Here is a 21,955-nt window from a genome sequence, read left to right as displayed (position 1 = left end):
TAGAGTACCAGGTTCTGGGGGAGTAGAGTACCGGGTTCTGGGGGAGAGAGAGTACCAGAATCTGGGGGAGAGAGAGTACCGGGATCTGGGGGAGAGAGAGTACCGGGATCTGGGGGAGAGAGAGTACCGGGATCTGGGGGAGAGAGAGTACCGGGATCTGGGGGAGAGAGAGTACCGGGATCTGGGGGAGAGAGAGTACCGGGATCTGGGGGAGAGAGAGTACCGGGATCTGGGGGAGAGAGAGTACCGGGATCTGGGGGAGAGAGAGTACCGGGATCTGGGGGAGAGAGAGTACCAGAATCTGGGGGCGAGAGAGTACTGGGATCTGGAGGAGAGAGAGTACCGGGATCTGGGGGAGAGAGAGTACCAGAATCTGGGGGCAAGAGAGTACCGGGATCTGGGGGAGAGAGAGTACCGGGTTCTGGGGGAGTTGAGTACCGAGTTCTGGGGAAGTAGAGTACCGGGTTCTGGGGGAGAGAGAGTACCAGAATCTGGGGGAGAGAGAGTATCGGGATCTGGGGGAGAGAGAGTACCAGAATCTGGGGGAGAGAGAGTACCGGGATCTGGGGGAGAGAGAGTACCAGAATCTGGGGGCGAGAGAGTACTGGGATCTGGAGGAGAGAGAGTACCGGGATCTGGGGGAGAGAGAGTACCAGAATCTGGGGGCAAGAGAGTACCGGGATCTGGGGGAGAGAGAGTACCGGGTTCTGGGGGAGTTGAGTACCGAGTTCTGGGGAAGTAGAGTACCGGGTTCTGGGGGAGAGAGAGTACCAGAATCTGGGGGAGAGAGAGTATCGGGATCTGGGGGAGAGAGAGTACCAGAATCTGGGGGCGAGAGAGTACCGGGATCTGGGGGAGAGAGTGTACCGGGATCTGGGGGAGAGAGAGTACCAGAATCTGGGGGCGAGAGAGTACCAGAATCTGGGGGCGAGAGAGTACCAGAATCTGGGGGCGAGAGAGTACCAGAATCTGGGGGCGAGAGAGTACCAGAATCTGGGGGGGAGAGAGTACTGGAATCTGAAGGAGAGAGAGTACCGGGATCTGGGGGAGAGAGTGTACTGGGATCTGGGGGAGAGAGAGTACCAGAATCTGGGGGTGAGAGAGGACCGGGAGCTGGGGGAGAAGAGCACATGTGAGTGCTGGAATTGATGGAGAGTGGAGTGAACGGGAGTGAATACCAGTTCCTGGGAGACCGACCTTGATTCCGTGAGGCTGTCCGAAGGGGTGGGAGATGGCGATGTTGGAGGCAGCAATGGGAGGCTTCGGTGAGGAGAGAGGCTCTGAGTAACTGAAGTGTATGCAGGGGCTGAGATTGTGTGTAGTTTTCCCCTGCGCCACCCCGCAAACCCCCCACCCTCACCGGCCCACACATCCTTGACTGTCGTTTAACTAAAAAGTCTTTGTCCTTTTGCTTCCCCTCCACAGGCAAGTGAAGGCTGATCATGGAGTGGCAAAGCGTGAAGGTGCCAGCGGCATCAATTGGTCACAAATCCTGGCAGGACAGGGCAATCAAAGCCGTGGGGTTGGCTGAGGCAGCCATCGAAATTACATCCAACCGCTACCAGCAGACCCCCTTCCGATCGGCTACGCTCTACGAGAACCAAATGCGACGCCTGGCCAGGCGAAAAGGCTGCAAGTATCTCCCGGGGGATCTGTCGGAGGATCCTGAATCACTGCGTGCTTACAAGTCTCGACTACAAAAGATCCAGAGGCAGAAAGACGCCCTGTTGGAGGAGAGGAAGAATATCTGCAGTGTGACGGGGGAGGGGGACATGAGCGGGGATATTCTGTACAAAGTCCCCGAGGGCCAGAACTCCGGCTGGGGCTTCAGGGTGGAGATGGAGCTGCTGCCCTTCCTGCGGGACATCTGCGTCATGCAGAACAATGAGCTGATCGGCAGCTACATGCTGCAGACCCGTTCGGTCATTGGCCACCTCTGCGACCAGATCAACCGCGTGAACGGTGAGATCTTCCGGCTGAAGGAGACCCGGGAGAAACTGAGGCTGGCACTGGCGGACGTCCGTAAGGGGCTGGTCATGAACCGGATGACCAAGGAGATGCGGAAGATGAGACCTGCCGGGGAACGGGTTAGTGGCCTGTGGATTGTCACAGCCTCTAAGCCAGGGGATGGGTTCGTGCCACATGGGTTGTCACATCCTTCACGCCGTTACAGCACAGAAGGAGGCCATTCAGGCTGTCGAGCTGATGCCGGCTCTCTGCAAAAGCAGCTCAACTAGTCCCACTCAGCTGCTCTTTCCCCACAACCCTGTTTTCCAGATCGTAGCCCCTCGCTGCGTTAAAAAAAGGTTTTTCCTCATGCCGCCTTCAGTTCTTTTACCAGTCGTCTTAAATCGGTGCCCCGTGGTTCTTGACCCTTCAGCCAACGGGAACAGTTTCTCTCCATCCTCTCTCTCCTCACCCCTCATGATTTTGAACACTTCGATCTAATCTCCTCTCAACCTTCTCTTCTCCAAGGAGAACAACCCCAGCTTCTCCAACCTATCCTCAGAACTTGAAGTCCCTCATCCTTGGAACCATTCCCGTCAATCTTTTCTGCACCTTCTCTAATGCCTTCACATCCTTCCTGAAGTGTGGTGCCCAGAACTGGACAGAATACTCCTGTTGAGGCCAGACTCAGTGTTTTATGAATTTTTATCGTAACTTCCTTGCTTTTGTACTCCCTGACTGTCTTTATAAATCCCAGGATCCCATACGCCTGATTAACCAGTTTCTTAACTTGCCTTGTCACCTTCACCGATTTGTGCACATATACGCCGCCCCCTCCCCCTCCCCCCCCACTCGATCTTTCTGTTCTGCATCTCCTTCCAGGGGAAGGGTCCGTGCCACATGGATTGTCACACCGTGTATACCAGAGAGAGAAGAAAGAGATTTTGCATTTTTTCCACAGCTTTCATGGCTTCAGGATGTCTCAAAGTACTTTGCAGCCAATGAGGAACACTCGGTATGATATTGGTCCAATCAGTTTAACTTCTGTCTGCATCCTCTCTACAGAAATAAAGGAGCCAGTCGACACTAGTCCACTTTCATCGGCCCTTTATCCAACATCAGAACATGTCCAAAACAAAGCTCCTTCTCTTGCATCCTTCTTCTTCCTGACTGACTTGCTGATCTCAGTCCCAATTTTATTTTTAAAAAACTCTTTCCCTTGACCAGAGTGATCAAAAGATTTTGTCAAAATAGGGGTCCTTTCTGTTCTCTGAATGACAGATAGAAATACTTGCGTGTATATAGCGCCTCTCACCTCCTCAGGGCATCTCAAAGCATTTCTTGGCTAATGAGGTACTTTTTTTGAGGTGCCGTCACCCTTGCAGTGTCAGAAATGCAGCAGCCACTTTGTGCGCAGCAAGATCCCACAAACATCAATGACCAGGTAATCTGTGGGGGAGGAAGGGAGCAGCTGATCCCTTTAACATGGGGAGGGTGGGAGGGAGGAGGAACTGATCCATTTAACATGGGGGAGAGAGGGAGAGACAGATGAGCTGATCCCTTTGACATGGGGCAGGGACAGAGGAGCTGATCACCTTAACATGGGGGAGGGAGGCAGCAGTTATTCCCCGTTTTCCCCCAAGTTCCTGCAGCTTTTAGCCCAGTATCAGTCATATTTACCCTTTGCTCGTTGCATTTATCTGGCCAGGTAATATCTTCCAAAATTCCCTCGATTCTGGAAAGGTCGCAGGGGTTTGGAAAACCGCAAATGTAACACTTCCGTTCAAGAAAGGGGGCGTGGAGGAGACAGAAAGCAGGAAACTATAGGCCAATTAGCCTAATGTCCATCATTGGGAAAATGTTAGAATCTATTATTGAAGAGGTAGTAGCAGGTCATCTAGAAAATTACAATATAATCACGCAGAGTCAACATGGTTTTGTGAATAGGAAACCATGTTTAACAAATTTATTAGAGTTCTTTGAGGATGTAACAACCAGGGTGGATAAAGGGGAACCAGTAGATACAGTGTATTTGGATTTCCAAAAGGCATTCGATAAGATGCCACACAAAATAAGATATCATGGTGTTGGGGGTAATATATTTGCATGAATAGGGGATTGGCTATCTAACAGGAAATACAGTCAAGATAAATGTGTTATTTTCAGGATGGAAAACTGTAACTAGTGGAGTGCCACAGGGATTAGTGCTGGGGCATCAACTATTTACAATCTATATTAATGACTTGGATGAAGGGACCGACTGTATTGTAGCCAAATTTGTTGACGATAGGTAAGAAAGCAAGTTGTTAGGATACAAAGAGTCTGCAAAGGGATATAGATAGGTTCAGTGACTAGGAAAAGATTTGGCTGATGGAGCATAATGTGGGAAAATGTGAGGTTTTCTGCTTTGGCAGGAAGAATGGAAAAGCAGAATATTATTTAAATGGAGAGAGAGTGCTGCGGTACAGAGGGACCTGGGTGTCCTTGTACATGAATCACAAAAAGTCAGCATGCACATACAGCAAGTAATTAGGAAGGCAAACGAAATGTTGGCATTTATTGCAAGAGGGATAGAGTATAAAAGTCAGGAAGTCTTGCTACAACACTACAGGACATTGGTGAGACCACACTTAGAGTACTGCGTACAGTTTTATTCACCTTATTTAAGGAGGGACATACCTCAGAAACAGTTCATAGTTCACAGATTCATTTGTGGGATGTGGGCATCACTGGCTAGGCCAGCATTTATTGCCCATCCCTAATTGCCCTTGACTACTGAGTGGCTTGCTAGGCCATTTCAGAGGGCAGTTAAGAGTCAACCACTTTGCTGTAGGTCAGATCAGGTAAGGATGGCAGATTGCCTTCCCTAAAAGACATTAGTAAACCAGATGGGTTTTTACAACAATCGACAATGGTTTCATGGTCACCAGTAGACTAGATTTTAATTCCAGATTTATTAATTGAATTCAAATTTCATCATCTGCCGTGGTGGGATTTGAACCCATGTCCCCATAGCATTAGCCTGGGGCTCTGCATTTCTAGTCTAGTGATATTACCACTACGCCACCGCTTCCCCTTCACGAGGCTGATTCCTGGGATGAGGGTCTTATGAGGAAAGGTTGAGCAGGTTGGGCCTATACTCATTGGAGTGTAGGTGATTGAGAGGTGATCTGATTGAAACATATAAGATTCTGAGTGGGCTTTGACAGGGCAGATGCTGAGGGGATTTTCCCCTCGTGGGGGAAATCTAGAACTAGGGGCCACAGTTTCAAATTAAGGGGTCCCCTATTTAAGACGGAGATGAGGAGGAATTTCTTCCATCAGGGGGCCGTTAGTGTTTGGAATTCTCTTCCCCAGCGAGCAGTAGAGGCTGAGCCATTGAATATATTCAAGGCTGAACAACACAGATTTTTGATTGACGAGGGAGTCAAGGCAGGGAAGTGGAGTTAAGGCCACAATCAGATCAGCCAGGATCTTATTATTGAATGGCGGAACAGGCTTGAAGGGCCAAATGGTCTACTACTGCTCCGATTTCTTATGTTCTTATGTGTGTTGGTTTCTAGGAACCCGACGGAGCAGATTTGCTGATTGGCCTGGAGAAGAAGCGGCTGCAGGATGTCAAACCTACCCTGGAAGGGCCATTGCACAAGATAAAGGACATGCTTCAGGTAGCTAGTGAAGGGATGAATGGGGGTAGGGGAGTTGCCTCTCCTCTTAATTTTCCTTCTCCATTCCTAGTATCGTTCGCAGTATATGGCTTTCACTTCCAGTTGCTCTCATTTTGATTTTTACATCCACACTCTCATAGGGATGATGTCCTTTAGGGAAGGAAATCTGTCGTCATTACCTGGTCTGGCACTATATATGATACCAGTCCCACACCAACGTTGTTGTCTCTCAGTTGCCCCCCATCTAGTGGCCTATCATATTGCATAAAACTGCAATTCAAGAAGAAAGCCTATTGCCACCTTCTTAAGACAAGGGGAAGGCAAAACACGCCAGCCGTGCCAGTGATATCTAAATCCTGAGAATTACTCTTTTCAGAGAAACATCAGGTGCAGCACAGGGTTAGATACAGAGTAAAGCTCCCTCTACACTGTCCCCATCAAACACTCCCAGGACAGGTACAGCACTGGGATTGGTTGGGCAATTTGGAACACTTCCTGCCAGCAATTAGGGGGAGCAGCTGCACCTGTGCTGCAGCAACTGCAGAGTGGAGAGTGGAGACTGCAGCAACTGGGGAGAGGAGACGAGTAATTGGAGAAAGTGGAGAGAGGTGAATGCAGAGTGGAGAGAAACCATCAAGAAAGGCTGCAATTGTTTTGGAGAGGTGGGTGTCAGGGCACCTGAAGAACTCTTAAGTTTGAACTGTTTGGGGGAGGGAGAAGAGGCCGGAAGACTTGGGTGGGGTTGCCAAATCCAGTAGGGGGCCCCTGTATTTGTGTTGGTGTTTGCACACAGGGAGCTCCCTCCCCATCCCAACTGCCTGCTTGGGACAGCTGGAGTTGCCCGGGTGAAGACTTTCTTGTTAAAAGCAGAAGAGGAGAGTACCGGGCGGCTCCAGCCATCCCGGGCGAAGAAGCCTCCCCCAACTGGAAGACAGCAAACAGTTTTGGACTAATTGTTACAAAGGTGCTCCAACTGGCAGTTGGATCAAACATCCCTTTCAGCCTTTCTCTCCCTTCCTCCACTCAGTCGCCTCAGTCACCTATCCCCCCTTTTTCCTTTACCTTCCTACCCATATCCTCCTGTACTCCCACTCCACTTTGTTTAAAGTTTGTTTGTTTTGTTTCAATTGTGTAAAATTGCTTTGCTTCTTGGGGGTGGACGTGGCTCTTAGACCCCATGGCAAGCCCTCCTTCGCCGGTGGCGGGGCCTTCCCGTACATATGCTGCTGCGGCTGCTGCAGCTGCACCTGTTGCCCCGTCACCGTTTGCATTAATAACATCGAAGCATGGGGTCAAGAGTGACGTCCACCCAAACATGACGATAGAGGCATGCGTGAAAGCAATGGCCGAGGTTGCCGGCCCTTCGGCCATTGTTGCAGCCTCTAAAATGTACGGGAAGGCAGTGTTTTTCCTGAAAACTGAGCGGGCGGTGTCCCTGGCTCTGAACAAGGGGCTTACCGTGGGCGGGACCTTTCTGCCAGTGGATCCCCTGGAGGCCACTGCGCAAAGGGTCATTTTAGCCAACGTCCCGCCCTTCATTCCTTGTGAGCTCCTCCTTCCCCACCTGCACCATCTGGGGGAGGTAAAGACGGGGCTCACCCCAGTTCCGCTCGGTCTTCGGGAGAACAGCCTCCGACACGTGTACTCCTTCCGCTGCCAGCTATTCATGCAGCTGGCGCGGGAGGAGGTTACAGAGGGCCACTTCAATACAGAGTTCCAGGGGACGGCCTACCGCGTCTTCTGGACCTTGGATGGGGTGCGGTGCCATGTCTGTAAGGGGGTGGGCATGTTCGTAAGAACTGCCCCAACCTCCCGGCTGCCAACTCCACCTCGGCAGCCCAGGGTGGCGCCGCTGCACCTCCTCCCACCCCCCCTACACCTCTACCAGATACCATTCAGTCGGTACCGGAGGCTGTGGTTTTCACGGCCTCCGGCAGGGAGGAGGGTGCCCGTCCAAGTGGAAGGAAGGCGCGGAGGAAAAATAAACGTCGAGAGGCGCGTCCCCTGGACATATTGATACAACCCGAGTCTGAGCTCAGCACAAAGCCTGATCTCGGGGAGTCAACTTGCCCCAGGGCTGGGCTCAGGCCCAGGGTGAATAAGAAAAAAGAGAGTGCGGAGACGGACGCCTCTGATGGCATGGAGGTCTCTGAGCCTCCGCACCCAACTGGGAAAAAGAGGAGAAGGCAGCCCTCCACAGAGGTAACGAGGGGCCCTGAGGTGCAGGGCCCATCTGTTGGAGGGGAGCTGTCTCCTGTTTCGGGTCCTCAGGTTCCCCCTACCGCCACCACCAAGGCTACAAAGTCCGGGCAGGAGCACCCTATTTCTCAGGATGGAGGGGAGGGGAAGGCCCCGGTACTTGAGGCCCCTCCTGAAGGAGTAAGTGGGGCCCTGCTTGTGGTGGGGGAGCCTGGGGACGCCGCCCATTCTGCCACTGCTACTGGGTCGGGTGCCCTGAGTGAAGGGGAGGGCGAGGTCCCAGAGGGTCAGCCGTCCCTGCCGGAGTCCACCACCAACCAGGAGACACCCGACCCGGTTATAACTGAGAATGCTGCCCCATCTGCTGGGCCTGTGGGTGCTGGCGGAGCGGGAGATGGCCTCCTCTCACCGCCTCCGGTCTCGGCTCCGGCTGGATTTCCGGAGTCAGGAACTTCTGTCTCCCCTGGACCACTCATTGGCCTGGGGATGGAGGTGGAGGGGAGTCCTGAACTGCTGGCGCCCACAGGCTCCAGTTTCACAGTAGAACCCAGAGAGGACTCCTCCGCCATCGATCCTGGGGGTGGGATTGTGACGGAGGCAGGACCAGCTGGCATGGCCGGGACATCCGCCCCACAGTGTGTGGTGGATGTGCCGGCCGCTGGCAGTGACGACCCGGAGGAGGATGGGGATTCGGTGTGGGGCATGGAGGACGACCTTGATTCCATCGCCAGTGAGGTGGTGGAGTCCCTCGTGCCTCCCACCGAATCTCCTCTCATCCCCACGTCGGAACTCCGGGATTTCCTCGCGGTTTGCAGGGGTTGCCGCAATAAAGTTCAGCTGGCCCTCAGCCGTTGGTCGAATCTGGCGCTAATCATCCAGTCCGTCCGTGCCGCCCTTAAGAAAGCGGGCAAGCGCGCGGGCGTGAAACTGGTTGAGAGGTGCCGTTTTAATGTGTTCCTCAATGGGTTGCTGGGGGAGTGGAGGGCCAGGTGCACTTCCACTCCCTCCTCACAGTGAGATGTTGGTGACGGGTTTTAAGTACCTTTGACATGAAGATAACCATAGCCAGCCTCAACATCAACAGCAGCAGGGGGTCTCACCGCAGAGTTCACAATCTCTCAGTCCTTAGGGAAGGGAGATACGCGGTGAGCTTTCTGCAGGAAACCCACACCGTTCCGGGAGACAAACCCACCTGGCTCCTGGAGTGGCAGGGTGGGGTCTACATGAGTCACCTCACCCCTATTTCTAGTGGGGTGGCTATCTTGTTGGCCCCGACTTTTCAGCCGGAGATCTTGGGGGTCAAGGAGCTAGTGGCGGGCCGCTTGCTCTTGCTCCACCTCGCCGTTCGCCTGGGTAGCGTGCCGCTCCACTTTGTGAACGTGTACGTGCCCAGGCCCGGCGCGTTGCAAGTGCGCTTCTTTGAAGAAGTGTCCGCTCCATCGATAGCGGCGAGTGCATCATCCTCGGGGGGGGGGGGGGGGGATTTTAACTGCACCCTCGAGGTGGGGGATCGTTCCGGTCCCCAGCGCGGCCAAGTGTCAGTGGAGAAGTTGAGGGGACTGATCAGCTCCCTTAACTTGGTGGACGTCTGGCGGAATCTCCATCCCGACTCAAGCGCCTTCACATGGAGGTCTGGAGGAGGAGGGTCCCGAATCGACCGCCTGTACTTTTCGCAGGCGTACGTCTCCCGCGTCTCGGCGGCCTCCATGCGGCTGGTGCCGTGCTCGGACCACCGCCTGGTGTGGGCGGAGTTCACTCTGCTCCGCACGCGGGCGGGGTCCGCGTACTGGCACTTTAACAACCGGCTGCTGGAGGACGAGCGATTCCGGGACTCATTCTGTCGATTCTGGGCCGACTGTAGAAGGAACCAGGGGGGCTTCCCCTCCTTGAGGCTATGGTGGGCTGTGGGCAAGACTCACATCCGCGTCTTCTGTCAGGAGTACGCGAAGAGGTCGACCAAGAGGCGGGAAGCCGTGATCGGGCACCTTGAGAGGGAGGTGCTCGACTTGGAGTCCCGCCTCGGTCATGCCGTCGTGGACCCGGCCCTGTGGCAGGCGTACAAAGAGAAGAAGGGCGCGCTGAGGGACTTGCAGCTCATAGGGTCCCGAGGCGCGTACGTGAGGTCGCGGATCCAGATCCTGGAAGATTTGGACCGCGCCTCACCCTTCTTCTACTCGCTGGAAAAATGGCGGGATTTCCGTAAGCAGCTCGTTGAGCTGCTGGCGGACGACGGATCCTCCATCACGGATCCGGAGGGAATGGGCCTCCTGGTCCATACTTATTACAGTGCGTTGTTCTCTCCGGATCCGTCCAGCAAGGATGCGCGCAGAGTTTTGTGGGAGGACCTGCGCAGGTCAGCCCGGAGGGCGCCGAAGGATTGGAGGCTCCGCTCACGTTGGCGGAGCTGACTGGCGCCCTCCACCAGCTCTCGAGGGGCAAATCCCCAGGGCTGGATGGGTTGACCGTGGAGTTCCTCAGGGCGTTCTGGGACGTCCTGGGGGACGATTACGCGCGGGTCCTGGGGGAAAGCCTGGCGACCGGGGAGATGCCCCTCTCGTGGCGCAGGGCGGTCATCGTCCTGCTGCCGAAGAGAGGCGATCTCCGCCTGCTTAAAAACTGGCGTCCGGTCTCCCTCCTCAGCACCAATTATAAGATCTTTGCCCGGGCTATGTCTACCCGCCTGGGCTCCGTGCTGGCCCACATGATCCACCCCGACCAGTCCTACACGGTCCCGGGCCGGTCCATCCAGGACAACATCCACCTGGTCCGGGACCTGATCCATCTTTCCCAGAGGACTGGTCAGTCGGTCGCCTTTCGCTCCCTCGATCAGGAGAAGGCGTTCGACAGGGTGGATCACGATTACCTTTTCGGGACTCTGCGCGCTTTCGGACTCGGGCCGCATTTTGTGGCCCGTGTCCGACTTTTATACGCCGCCGCAGAGTGTCTCGTCAAAGTTAATGGGTCCTTGACGGCGCCCCTTCACTTTGGGAGAGGAGTGCGTCAGGGATGCCCCATGTCCGGCCAATTGTATACCATCTGCGTGGAGCCCTTCCTGTGCCTGCTTCGCAGGAGGTTGACGGGATTGGCTCTGCACGAGCCGGCCATGCGGGTCATCCTCTCGGCTTACGCCGACGACGTGCTCCTCACGGTCACAGATCCCGTTGACTTGTGGAGGATGCGCGACTGCCAGCAGACCTTTTATGCCGCGTCCTCCGCGAGGATCAATTGGGAGAAATGTTCCGGACTCCTGGTTGGTCAGTGGCGGGTGGACTCCCTGCCGGAAGAGATGACACCTTTTGCGTGGAGCACCACGCACCTCCTCTATCTGGGAGTCCACCTTAGCCCCGCTGAGGAAGCCTGGCCGGCAAACTGGCAGGAGTTGGAGGTGAAAGTCACCGCTCGGCTGGGGCGCTGGACAGGACTGCTCCGAGTGCTTTCTTACAGGGGCCGAGCGTTGGTCATAAACCAACTGGCGGCCTCCATGTTGTGGTACCGGTTGGTCACTTTGGCCCCGTCCCCTGTATTTGCCACCAAGATCCAGAAGAAACTCGTCGATTTCTTCTGGGGCAAGAGGAAACACTGGGTCTCTGCCGCGGTCCTGAGTCTCCCGATTGAGGAGGGCGGTCAGTCGCTGGTGTGCGTCCGCACCCAGGCTGCGACTCTCCGCCTTCGGACCCTGCAGAGATACCTGTACGTCGAGCGTCCTCCCAGATGGTGTGCGCTGACGACGTATTTTTTCCGCCAGTGTCACTGCCTTCAAGACGACAGGCAGCTCCCGGTGGAGTCCGTTAGCCGCGCCTCTCTGAGGGAGTTGCCTGTCTTTTACCGGGATCTATTCCGAGTCTGGAACATGGTCGCCTCCAGTCAGGGCGCTCCCCCGCCGGCGGAGGAGAGCGCCTCGGCTGTCCGGGCGGCCGACTCCGGGGACAGTCCGGCGGGCGGAGGAGTAGCCGAAACCCCCGGGACGCCCCTCACTGCGGATGGTGAGGGGGTTCGGGAGTGCGGAGCGATCCCAGCCGAGCTGACCCCCGCTCGGCCGGAACTGCTCATCGGACCCAGGCCCCGAAACCCTCCTCGGGAGCCGGTCCTGCACAACCCGAGCCGCCTCTCGGAAATGCCCTCCGTGCCATTCCAATCGGCGCGGAGGGGTTTCCTGTACGGGCTGCTCCTGCACACTCTCCACTTCCTCGCCCTAGTCAGCCGGCCGGACACGCCCTGGCGGTCCGCGTTGCCATCTGGCGGCGAGGGGAAACCCCGATGGAGGTCTCTACGCGGGAGTCTTCCCCCTTTACATCGGGGACCTGGGTTGGAGGGTGCTGCACAGAGCAGTCCCGTGCAATAGACCTTTAAGTAGGTTCACGGACTCCCAGGCCGCCTGTACGTTCTGCGGCCTGGACGAGTCCGTGTTCCACATATATACAGAGTGTGCGAGGTTGCAGCCCCTCTTTGAGTATCTGAAGGGACTGCTCCTCAAGTTCTGGCTGCACTTCAGTCCCACGCTCCTGATCTTTGGGCACCTGGTGCGGAGGGGCTTGGGCTGGGAGGAGGATCTCCTCGTCGGTCTGCTCCTGGGCCTGGCCAAGGTGGCAATTCACAGGTCCAGGTTGCGGGCCGTCGGGGGGTCTGTCCTCCCCGATTGCCTGCCCCTCTTCCGCGGTTACGTTCACGCCCGGGTGTCCCTGGAAAAGGAGCATGCGGTGTCCGCCGGTACGCTTGAGGCCTTCCGCGACCGATGGGCACCGCAGGGACTGGAGTGCATTGTCGACGCCGAGAATGGCATTTTAATTTGAGTTTTTTTGTTTATTTATCTGGTTTTAATAAAGTTATTTTAAAAATATAAGTGTGTATATAAAGGGGGCCTGAGGAATAAAGGCCCCCTTGACATAAAAAATATATAAAAGGGGCCTGGGGTATAAAGGCCCCCTCGACATAAAAAAATATATAAAAGGGGCCTGGGGTATAAAGGTCACCTTAAAAAAATATATATAAAAGGGGCCTGGGGTATAAAGGTCACCTTAAAAAAAAATGGGGTTAGATACAGAGTAAAGCTCCCTTTACACTGTCCCCATCAAACACTCCAAGGCAGGTACAGCACAGGGTTAAATACAGAGTAAAGCTCCCTCTACCTTGTCCCCATCAAATACTCCCAGGACAGATACAGCACGGGGGTTAGATACAGAGTAAAGCTTCCTCTACACTGTCCCCCATCAAACACTCCCAGGACAGGTACAGTACGGGGTTAGATACAGAGTAAAGCTCCCTCTACACTGTCCCCATCAAACACTCCCAGGACAGGTACAGTACGGGGGTTAGATACAGAGTAAAGCTCCCTCTACACTGTCCCCATCAAACACTCCCAGGACAGGTACAGTACGGGGTTAGATACAGAGTAAAGCTCCCTCTATACTGTCCCCATCAAACACTCCCAGGACAGGTACAGTACGGGGGTTAGATACAGAGTAAAGCTCCCTCTACAAGAAAAAAAAAAAAAAAAAAAACGGGGGTTAGATACAGAGTAAAGCACCCTCGACCTTGTCCCCATCAAACACTCCCAGGACAGATACAGCACGGGGGTTAGATACAGAGTAAAGCTTCCTCTACACTGTCCCCCATCAAACACTCCCAGGACAGGTACAGTACGGGGTTAGATACAGAGTAAAGCTCCCTCTACACTGTCCCCATCAAACACTCCCAGGACAGGTACAGTACGGGGGTTAGATACAGAGTAAAGCTCCCTCTACACTGTCCCCATCAAACACTCCCAGGACAGGTACAGTACGGGGTTAGATACAGAGTAAAGCTCCCTCTATACTGTCCCCATCAAACACTCCCAGGACAGGTACAGTACGGGGGTTAGATACAGAGTAAAGCTCCCTCTACAAGAAAAAAAAAAAAAAAAAACAGGGTTAAATACAGAGTAAAGCTCCCTCTACCCTGTCCCCATCAAATACTCCCAGGCGGGTACTGCATGGGTTTCAATACAGAGTAAAGCTCCCTCTCTATTGCCCCATTCAAACTTTAAAAAAAAAAGAAAAAAAAAACCGGGGGTTAGATACAGAGTATAGCTCCCTCTGCTGCCTCCCATTAGAAAGAAAAAAAACGAAAAAAAAAAACGGGGTTAGATAGAGTATAGCTCCCTCTACACTGTCACCGTCAAACACTCCCAGGACAGGTACAGCACGGATTAGATACAGAGTAAAACTCTACACTGCCCTAACAATGAGCCTTACCCCACTGCCTCAGCTGCCATCACCTCAAAAAAAAACGGTTAGATACAGAGTCAGGTTCACTGGTTCGTCATGCAGTTGAGTGACCCTTCCCTGTCATGCTGCTCAAACTACATGTACGTACTACCTGACCACAGGTCGGGGAATAAAAACCCCTTGTTCTCAATGGTTTAGGAAGAATCTCAGTCTTCACAGACGCTGTTCCTTTGAGCTTACCTTGGGGTGACCTGATTTTTATCTGCTAAACTGTGAACATGTATTTAACAACACAAAGAGCTGCCAAATCTTGTTCACTGCTAAAGAAAACCGAAATAAGATGGCAGTAACTCTGTGCCCCACTACATAGCATGTATGGTGTGCATTCTTCCCAGTCACTCCTTGATTTCCTGATGTTGCTCGCTTGTGTCCCCGTTGCAGAGGTTGGATGTTGTTCGGAAGCGATTGCAAGAATGCTACAATGAACGAATGCTGGTTCTTGATCTGGTCCCTCAATTAATGAGCCAGACCACTAAGGATGCCAGAACGGACTGTCTGACCCCAAGAGTAACCAAAACATTATCTGAGGTCCGGGATGTAAATCTGATGCCCTCACCGACACCAGCGGGCCCATACACTTACGGTAAGGCAAGAAGGTATAATGCAATAAAAACAAGAAATGCTGGAAATACTCAGCAGGTCTGGTAGTATCTGTGCAGAGAGAAGCAGAGTTAACGCTTCAGGTCAGTGTCCCTTCATCAGAACGTTAACTCTGCTTCTTTCTCCAGATGCTGCCAGACCAGCTGAGTATTTCCAGCATTTCTTGTTTTTATTACAGATTTCCAGCATCTGCAGTATTTTGCTTTTACATTAAGGTATAATGCAACATGGGGAGGCCTGTATCACAGTGTTAGGGACAACAACCTATGGGGAGGAATGAATCACAGTGTCAAAGACACCAGCCTAATGGGAGGCCTGTATCACAGTGTCAGGGACACCAGCCTAATGGGAGGACTGAATCACAGTGTCAAAGACACCAGCCTAATGGGAGGCCTGTATCACAGTGTCAAAGACACCAGCCTAATGGGAGGCCTGTATCACAGTGTCAGGGACACCAGCCTAATGGGAGGCCAGTAGCACAGTGTCAGGGACAACAACCTATGGGGAGGCCTGTATCACAGTGTCAGGGACAACACCCTATGCTGAGGCCTGTATCACAGTGTCAGGGACAACAGCCTATGGGGAGGCCTGTATCACAGTGTCAGGGACACCAGCCTAATGGGAGGCCTGTATCACAGTGTCAGGGACACCAGCCTAATGGGAGGCCAGTAGCACAGTGTCAGGGACAGCAATCTATGCTGAGGCCTGTATCACAGTGTCAGGGACAACAGCCTATGGGGAGGCCTGTATCACAGTGTCAGGGACACCAGGTTATGGGGAGGCCTGTATCACAGTGTCAGGGCCACCAGCCTATGGGGAGGCCTGTATCACAGTGTCAGGGACAACAGCCTATGGGAGGCCTATATTCCGTGGCTGGGATGATGGTGAACATTGCTCCTTGTCTCGTGCTGTGGTGTTGTCATATTGAACCAGTGGGAATGGAGCCCAGGGATAAATACACTAAATCTGTTTATTCTTTGGTCATTTGCATGCACGGGTTCCCTTTCAGTCATTGTACTCTGCCGGACTTTGCTTTCCAGAAAGGGTCATTGATGGGTCAAGGGACATTGGCTAGTTTTTCCATCACCACCCACCCCCACTCCCCACAATTGGTCTCGCCTGTGCCTATGGGATCAGTTGACTTGCATAGATGGTTGATGAAACCAGGTATCCTTGTGTCTTCAGGCACTGTGCAGATCAGCGACTCTTGGCAGAAAAGGAAGAAAGACTTGCCAATATACAGCACCCTTCATGACCTCAGGATGTTTTTTCAGGCAATGAAGTTCTTTTTGAAGTGTAGTCACTGTTGTAATGTAGGAAACACGGCAGCCAATTCACGCACAGCAATCTCCCACAAACAGCGATGTGATAATGACCAGATACTGTGTTTTTTGTGACATTGATTCAGGGATACATTTTGGCCAGTACACAGGGGAGAACTCCCTAGCTGCTCTTCGAAATACTGCCATGCGACCTTTCACGCCCACCTGAAAGATGGCATCTCCGACAGTGCAGCACTCCCTCAGCACAGCAATGGGAGTGTCAGCATAGATTTTAGTGGGCAAGTCCCTGGAGTGGAATTGGATTCACAGCCTTCTGACTCAGGAGCCAGAGTGTTAGCCACCGAGCAATGGAACTCTGGAATGAGGGGAGAGGGCAGGGCACGGATGAACTAGGGAGCTCTGGGGCTGGGTCTTCCTCCGCCCAGTCTGAAACTCGTGAATGGATGTTCAGGCAGCAGATAGCCACCCCACCACCCTGAATCCAAGGATAGACATATATAAATTCTTAAATAGAATAATCTAGGTGGCATTATCGAAGTAGTTGAGCTAGAGTATGGTAGGGCTAAAAACACACTTCTGACAGTCACACACAGATGTACCAGGGTGGTTGGAAATGAAATCCCTTATGCAATAAGGATTGGAAGAGATCACAGAATGATGCAACACAGAACAGGCCACACTGCCTGTGCCAGCTCTTAGAAAGAGCGATCCAAATAGTCCCACTCCAATGTTCTTTCCCTATAGCCCTGCAAATTGTTTCCCCCTTCCAAATATTTATCCAATTCCCTTTGGAAAGTTACTATTGAATCCACTTCCACTGCCCTTTCAGGCAGTGCATTCCAGATCACAGCTAGTTGTTCCAAAACAAGAATTTTCCTCATCTCCCCCCTCTGGTTCATTTGCCAATTATCTTCAAACTGTGTTCTCTGGTTACTGACCCTCCAGCCCTGCAAAATTTTGTATATTTCTATCAGATCTCCCCTCAACCTTCTCTGTTCCAAGGAGAATAACCCCAGTCTATCCAATCTTTCCTCATAGCTTCATTCTTCCAGTCCTGACAACATCCTCATAAATCTCCTCTGTACCCTCTCCAGTGCAATTACATCCTTTCTGTAATGAGGTGACCAGAATTGCACACAGTACTCAAGTTGTGGCCTAACCAATGAGTTATACAGTTCCAGCATAACCTCCCTGCTCTTATATTCTGTACCTCCACTAATAAAGGAAAGGATTCCATATGCCTTCTTCACCACCTTATCGACCTGTCCTGCTATCTTCAGGGATCTGTTGACATTCACTCCAAGATCCCTCGCTTCCTCTACACCTCTCAGTATTCTCACATTAATCGGTGTTCCTTTGCCTTGTTTGACCTCCCCAAATGCATCACTTCACACTTCTCTGGGCTGAATTCTATTTGCCACTTTTCTGCCCACTTGACCAGTCCATCGATATTCTCCTGCAGCCGACAGCTATCCTCCTCGCTATCAAACACAATGCCAATTTTTGTGTCATCTGCAGACTTCTTGATCATGCCCCCTATATTTACAACCAAATTGTTAATATATACCACAAAAAGCAGGGGACCCAGTACTAAGCCCTGTGGAACGCAACTGGAAACAGCCTTCCAGTCGCAAAAATAGCCATCAACAATTACCCTTTGTTTCTTGCCACTGAGCCAATTTTGTATCCACCTTGCTACATTTCCCTGGATCCTATGGGCTTTTTTTTTAACCAGTCTGCCATGTGGGACCTTGTCAAGTGCCTTGCTAAAATCCCTGTAGACCATGTTACGACCGAGGCAGGAGGAGTGCACTGTTTATTCTAGTTCTACTTCTCCATGGGTCACAACATATATTTAAATTTTCCCACTTACTGACACAATCATAGACTCTATTTTAATCCCAGAATAAAACACACCAACCAAGTTTCTTTAATAAACAACAAAATTATCAGTTTATTATAAAGCGAGTCTTAACCAGTCATAAAGAAAAGCATAAATACACAGATTGAAATATTAAAGTTCCCTTTTTACCTTGGCCCCTCAACTCACACACATATATACACCGGTTAACTGGAAAAATAAAACTGATTGTTGTTTAGTGCTCTGTTACCAGAAAAAAAGACAAAAAAAAGCACTTGTGCTGAATACTTGCTCATTCTTGAAGAAATAGCAGATGAGATATGTTGTGTTGCAAAACACAACAGAGCCTGGCCTCTGAATACATGTAGATGGGTCACTGGGATCTTTTAGAACAGTTATTTTCAGGCTGCATTGAGAATTAATTTAGCAGGCTTTTCTTCAAAGACTGGAGATGTTATGAGTTGACTTCTCAGGGTCTTTTAGAGAGGTGCTGGAAAGCTGAGCTGGATTATGGTCTTCCTCCTTGGGAATTTTCTACTCGCCTTGGAAGTTCTCTCCCTTTTTATACAGTTCAACCCAAACTCAAAACAATTCAAAAGCGAAACTGACAACAGGAGGTCAACCTTTTGACCTCCATCAATCTTGACCTGTCACTTCTTTGTAAACAACCTCTCCACGGATCCAAAGTTCTCTGATGTTTATTGAGCTGGAAGTCAGATGGTTTCCCAGAAAGGCTTGTTTTCCTCACAAGACCTCTTAATGCCCCTCTGAAAAAACATTTCCAGGGATTGTTTTTCAAAATCAAGTGGGCTTTACATGACCCCCTTTGAAAACCCGAACGTTTAGCATTTCTTCAACCTTTCAAAATGAATCGTCAAAAAATATATTTAACAAAACAGAGGCACTTTCGTAACAACCACATCAACTGCAATACCCTCATCAATGCTCCTTATTACTTCTTCAAAAAATTCAATCAAGTTAGTCAGACAAGATCTTTCCTTAACAAATCCAAGCTATCCTTGATTCATCTGTGACCTTCTAAGTGACAGTCCTGTCTTTCAGAATTGATTCCAATAATTTGCCCACTACTAAGGTTAGACTGACTGGCCTGTAGTTATTCAATCTATCCCTCACTCCCTTTTTAAACAAAGGTACAATGTTAGCAGTCCTCCAATCCTCTGGTACCACACCAATATCCAGTGAGGACTGGAAAATGATGGACAGACCCTCTGCTATTTCCTCCCTGGCTTCTTTTAGCAACCTGGATTACATTTCATCTGGTCGTGGTTATTTATCCACTTTTGAGGATGCTAATCCCATTAATATTTCCTCTATCCTTATGTTTATCACATCCAATACTTCACACCCCTCTGCCTTAACTACAATATCTGCATCATCCCCCTCTTTTGTGAAGACAGATGCAAAGTATTCATTAAGAAACATTTCAACATCTTCCAACCCAACAGAGAGGTTACCTTTTTGGTCTTTTATGGGTCCTACTCTTTCCTCAGTTAACCTCTTACTCTTAACGTATTAATAAAACATCTTTAGATTCACCTTGGTTTTGCTTGCCAATATTCTTTCATGCCCTCTCTTAGCTTTCCTAATTTCCTTTTTGATTTCACCCCTCCGCTTTCTATACTCCTCTCGGCTTTCTGTAGTATTGAGTTCTCTGTGTCAGACATAAGCTTTCCTTTTCTGCTTTATCTTACCCTGTGAGCTCCTTGACATCCATGGGGCACTAGATTTGGCCGTCCCACTCTTTTTCTTTTTGGGAACATGTTTACTCTGAAACCCTTGAATCTCCCCTTTGAATGTTTCCCACTGTTTTGACACAGATTTACCTTCAAGTAGTTGTTTCCAGTCCACTTTCGCTAAGTCAGTCAGTCCTGTCGCCTTCAAGGATTGATGCACATGAACCACCCCCCAGGTCCATCACTTGTTGTAATGTAGGAAACAAGAGTTGGGACGTCATGTTACAGTTGTACATAACATTGGTTAGGCCGCATTTGAAGTACTGCGTGCAGTTCTGGTCGCCGTACCACAGGAAAGATGTGATTAAGCTAGAGAGGGTGCAGAAAAGATTCACAAGGATGTTGCCTGGTTTGGAGGGCTTGAGTTATAAAGAGAGATTGGATAGGCTGGGTCTGTTTCCCCTGGAGCAAAGGAAGCTGAGAGGGGACATGATAGAGGTATATAAAATTATGAGAGGCATAGATAGGGTAGATAGCCAGAGTCTGTTTCCCATGGTCGGGGTGACTAAAACTAGAGGGCATAGATTTAAGGTGAGAGGGAGGAGGTTTAAAGGGGATCAAAGGGTAAATTTTTCACACAAAGAATAGTGGGTATCTGGAATGAGCTGCCTGAGGAGGTGGGGGAGGCAGGAACAGTAGTGACATTTAAGAGGCATCTGGACAGGTTCTTGAATAAGCAAGGCATAGAGGGATATGGAATTAATGCAGGCAGGTGGGATTAGTATAGATAGGCATTATGGTCGGCATGGACGCGGTGGGCCGAAAGGCCTGTTTCTATGCTGTACGACTCTATGACTCTATGACTTTATGCTCAAGTCTGTGGGGTGAGGTTTAAACCCACAGCTGACCCCAATAAACAGCAAATCAACAGTGAGTACACAGAAGGTAATGAATTATTGGATCCAGTCGTTAACCATGTAAGTACTGCCTGTGTGGAGTTTGCAAGTTCTCCGTGTCTGCGTGGGTTTCCTCCGGGTGCTCCGGTTTCCTCCCACATGCCAAAGACTTGCAGGTTGATAGGTAAATTGGCCATTGTAAATTACCCTTAGGATAGGTAGATGGTAGGGAAATATAGGGACTGGTGGGGATGTGGTAGGAATATGGAATTAGTATAGGATTAGTATAAATGGGTGGTTGACGGTCAGCTCAGACTCGGTGGGCCGAAGGGCCTGTTTCAGTGCTGCATCTCTAAAAATAAAAGTACAAACTACCCTGTTGTATTTTTGGAATTTTGTGCAGTCGGGCCCAGAACGACTGTGAGCAGTGGAGAGAAGCCAGCTCACCCATCCAAATGAGTTCTTTGCTCATGAGTATGTTCATGTTATTTGCATGGACACTGCAGGTAATGGTCACACTGGCGTGTTTAATAATAAGTGAATAAACGGACATCACTGTAAGTCCTGATGCTTGAACCCACGCTGAGATGAAGGATAGTGAGCATGCTGAAAAACCCTAACTGCTCGCCTGCAAATAAGGACATTGATCGTGTTGCCTGTGATGCACGAGTAATGATCAAATCTTATCTTGTTACCAGCTTGCGAGGCGGCCATGAATAATGCAAAAGATATCATGGTCCAGTCCAAGATACTGCGGGAGCAGAGCGACAAGTTAATAGAGAACTCGGTCACCCTCATAAAAGGTGCACAGAAATCAGTGAACGACGGACTCACTCAGAAAATGGCAGAGTGTGTGGCCATGACGGTAAGAACCAATGGACCAATGGCAGCCTGTTGAAGAAATTTGATTGTCAAAGAAATTCTCCGGACTCAGACCCTGAGCATTAACAAATTTTATTGCATGATATCATGAGGAGCACACCTTTCCTAATCACGGTCCGGTGCTACTCCAAAGCACTCCAGATCTCCGCGGATTTATATAGTACAACAGATGCCGAGCTGACAGTTTCCCAATTAGTTACAAAACCACAAGATAAGCACAGGACGGCCTACGTGACTATACACCATGCAGAATCCGAGGTCAGCTTTGCATAACGCTGTACATAACAAGCTATTATTTTCCTTAAGTCAATGCATACTCTAGATACCACATTCGTCTGTTGATAACGTCTGTGTGGGTTGCGGTTTTGCTTAGCAGGTTGCTGCAGACAAACGAGTCATTAAAGCAAAGAGCTGTAGACCCCAAGGTCAGCAAAACTGCTACCATACAGTCTGTGTTCGGTTTTTGTGCTTTTATTTTCTCTCTCTCCCTTTTTAATCCTGTCAGCTTTCTCCCCTCCCTGCTCTCTGGAAAGTGCCGACACTTTGTCGGGTACTTATCCACTTCCAGTAGATACTTTCTTTGATGTCCACACACAGGGCACTCTCTACCAAAGGCTTTCCACAATGATTAGAAAGAAAGAGGTTGCATTTCCATGGCACCT

At 50.9% G+C, this 21,955-nt stretch overlaps 1 protein-coding gene across 1 annotated transcript in view; it reads left to right on the top strand.

Annotated features, from left to right (window-relative positions):
* Positions 1-21,955, top strand: part of tektl1 (tektin like 1) — a 69,748-nt gene that overhangs the window by 40,687 nt on the left and 7,106 nt on the right. The window contains exons 2-5 of the mRNA XM_068008989.1: positions 1,426-2,087; positions 5,511-5,615; positions 14,459-14,660; positions 21,110-21,276. Of these exons, the coding sequence (XP_067865090.1) occupies positions 1,443-2,087; positions 5,511-5,615; positions 14,459-14,660; positions 21,110-21,276 (1,119 nt within the window). The 5' untranslated portion in view covers positions 1,426-1,442. The remainder of the gene's footprint in view (positions 1-1,425; positions 2,088-5,510; positions 5,616-14,458; positions 14,661-21,109; positions 21,277-21,955) is intronic.

Source organism: Heterodontus francisci, chromosome 29 (assembly GCF_036365525.1).
Source record: "Heterodontus francisci isolate sHetFra1 chromosome 29, sHetFra1.hap1, whole genome shotgun sequence".
Classification (NCBI taxonomy): Eukaryota; Metazoa; Chordata; class Chondrichthyes; order Heterodontiformes; family Heterodontidae; genus Heterodontus; species Heterodontus francisci.
Note: the sequence above shows the minus strand (reverse complement) of the source record. Positions and strands in the feature narration are given on the sequence as shown.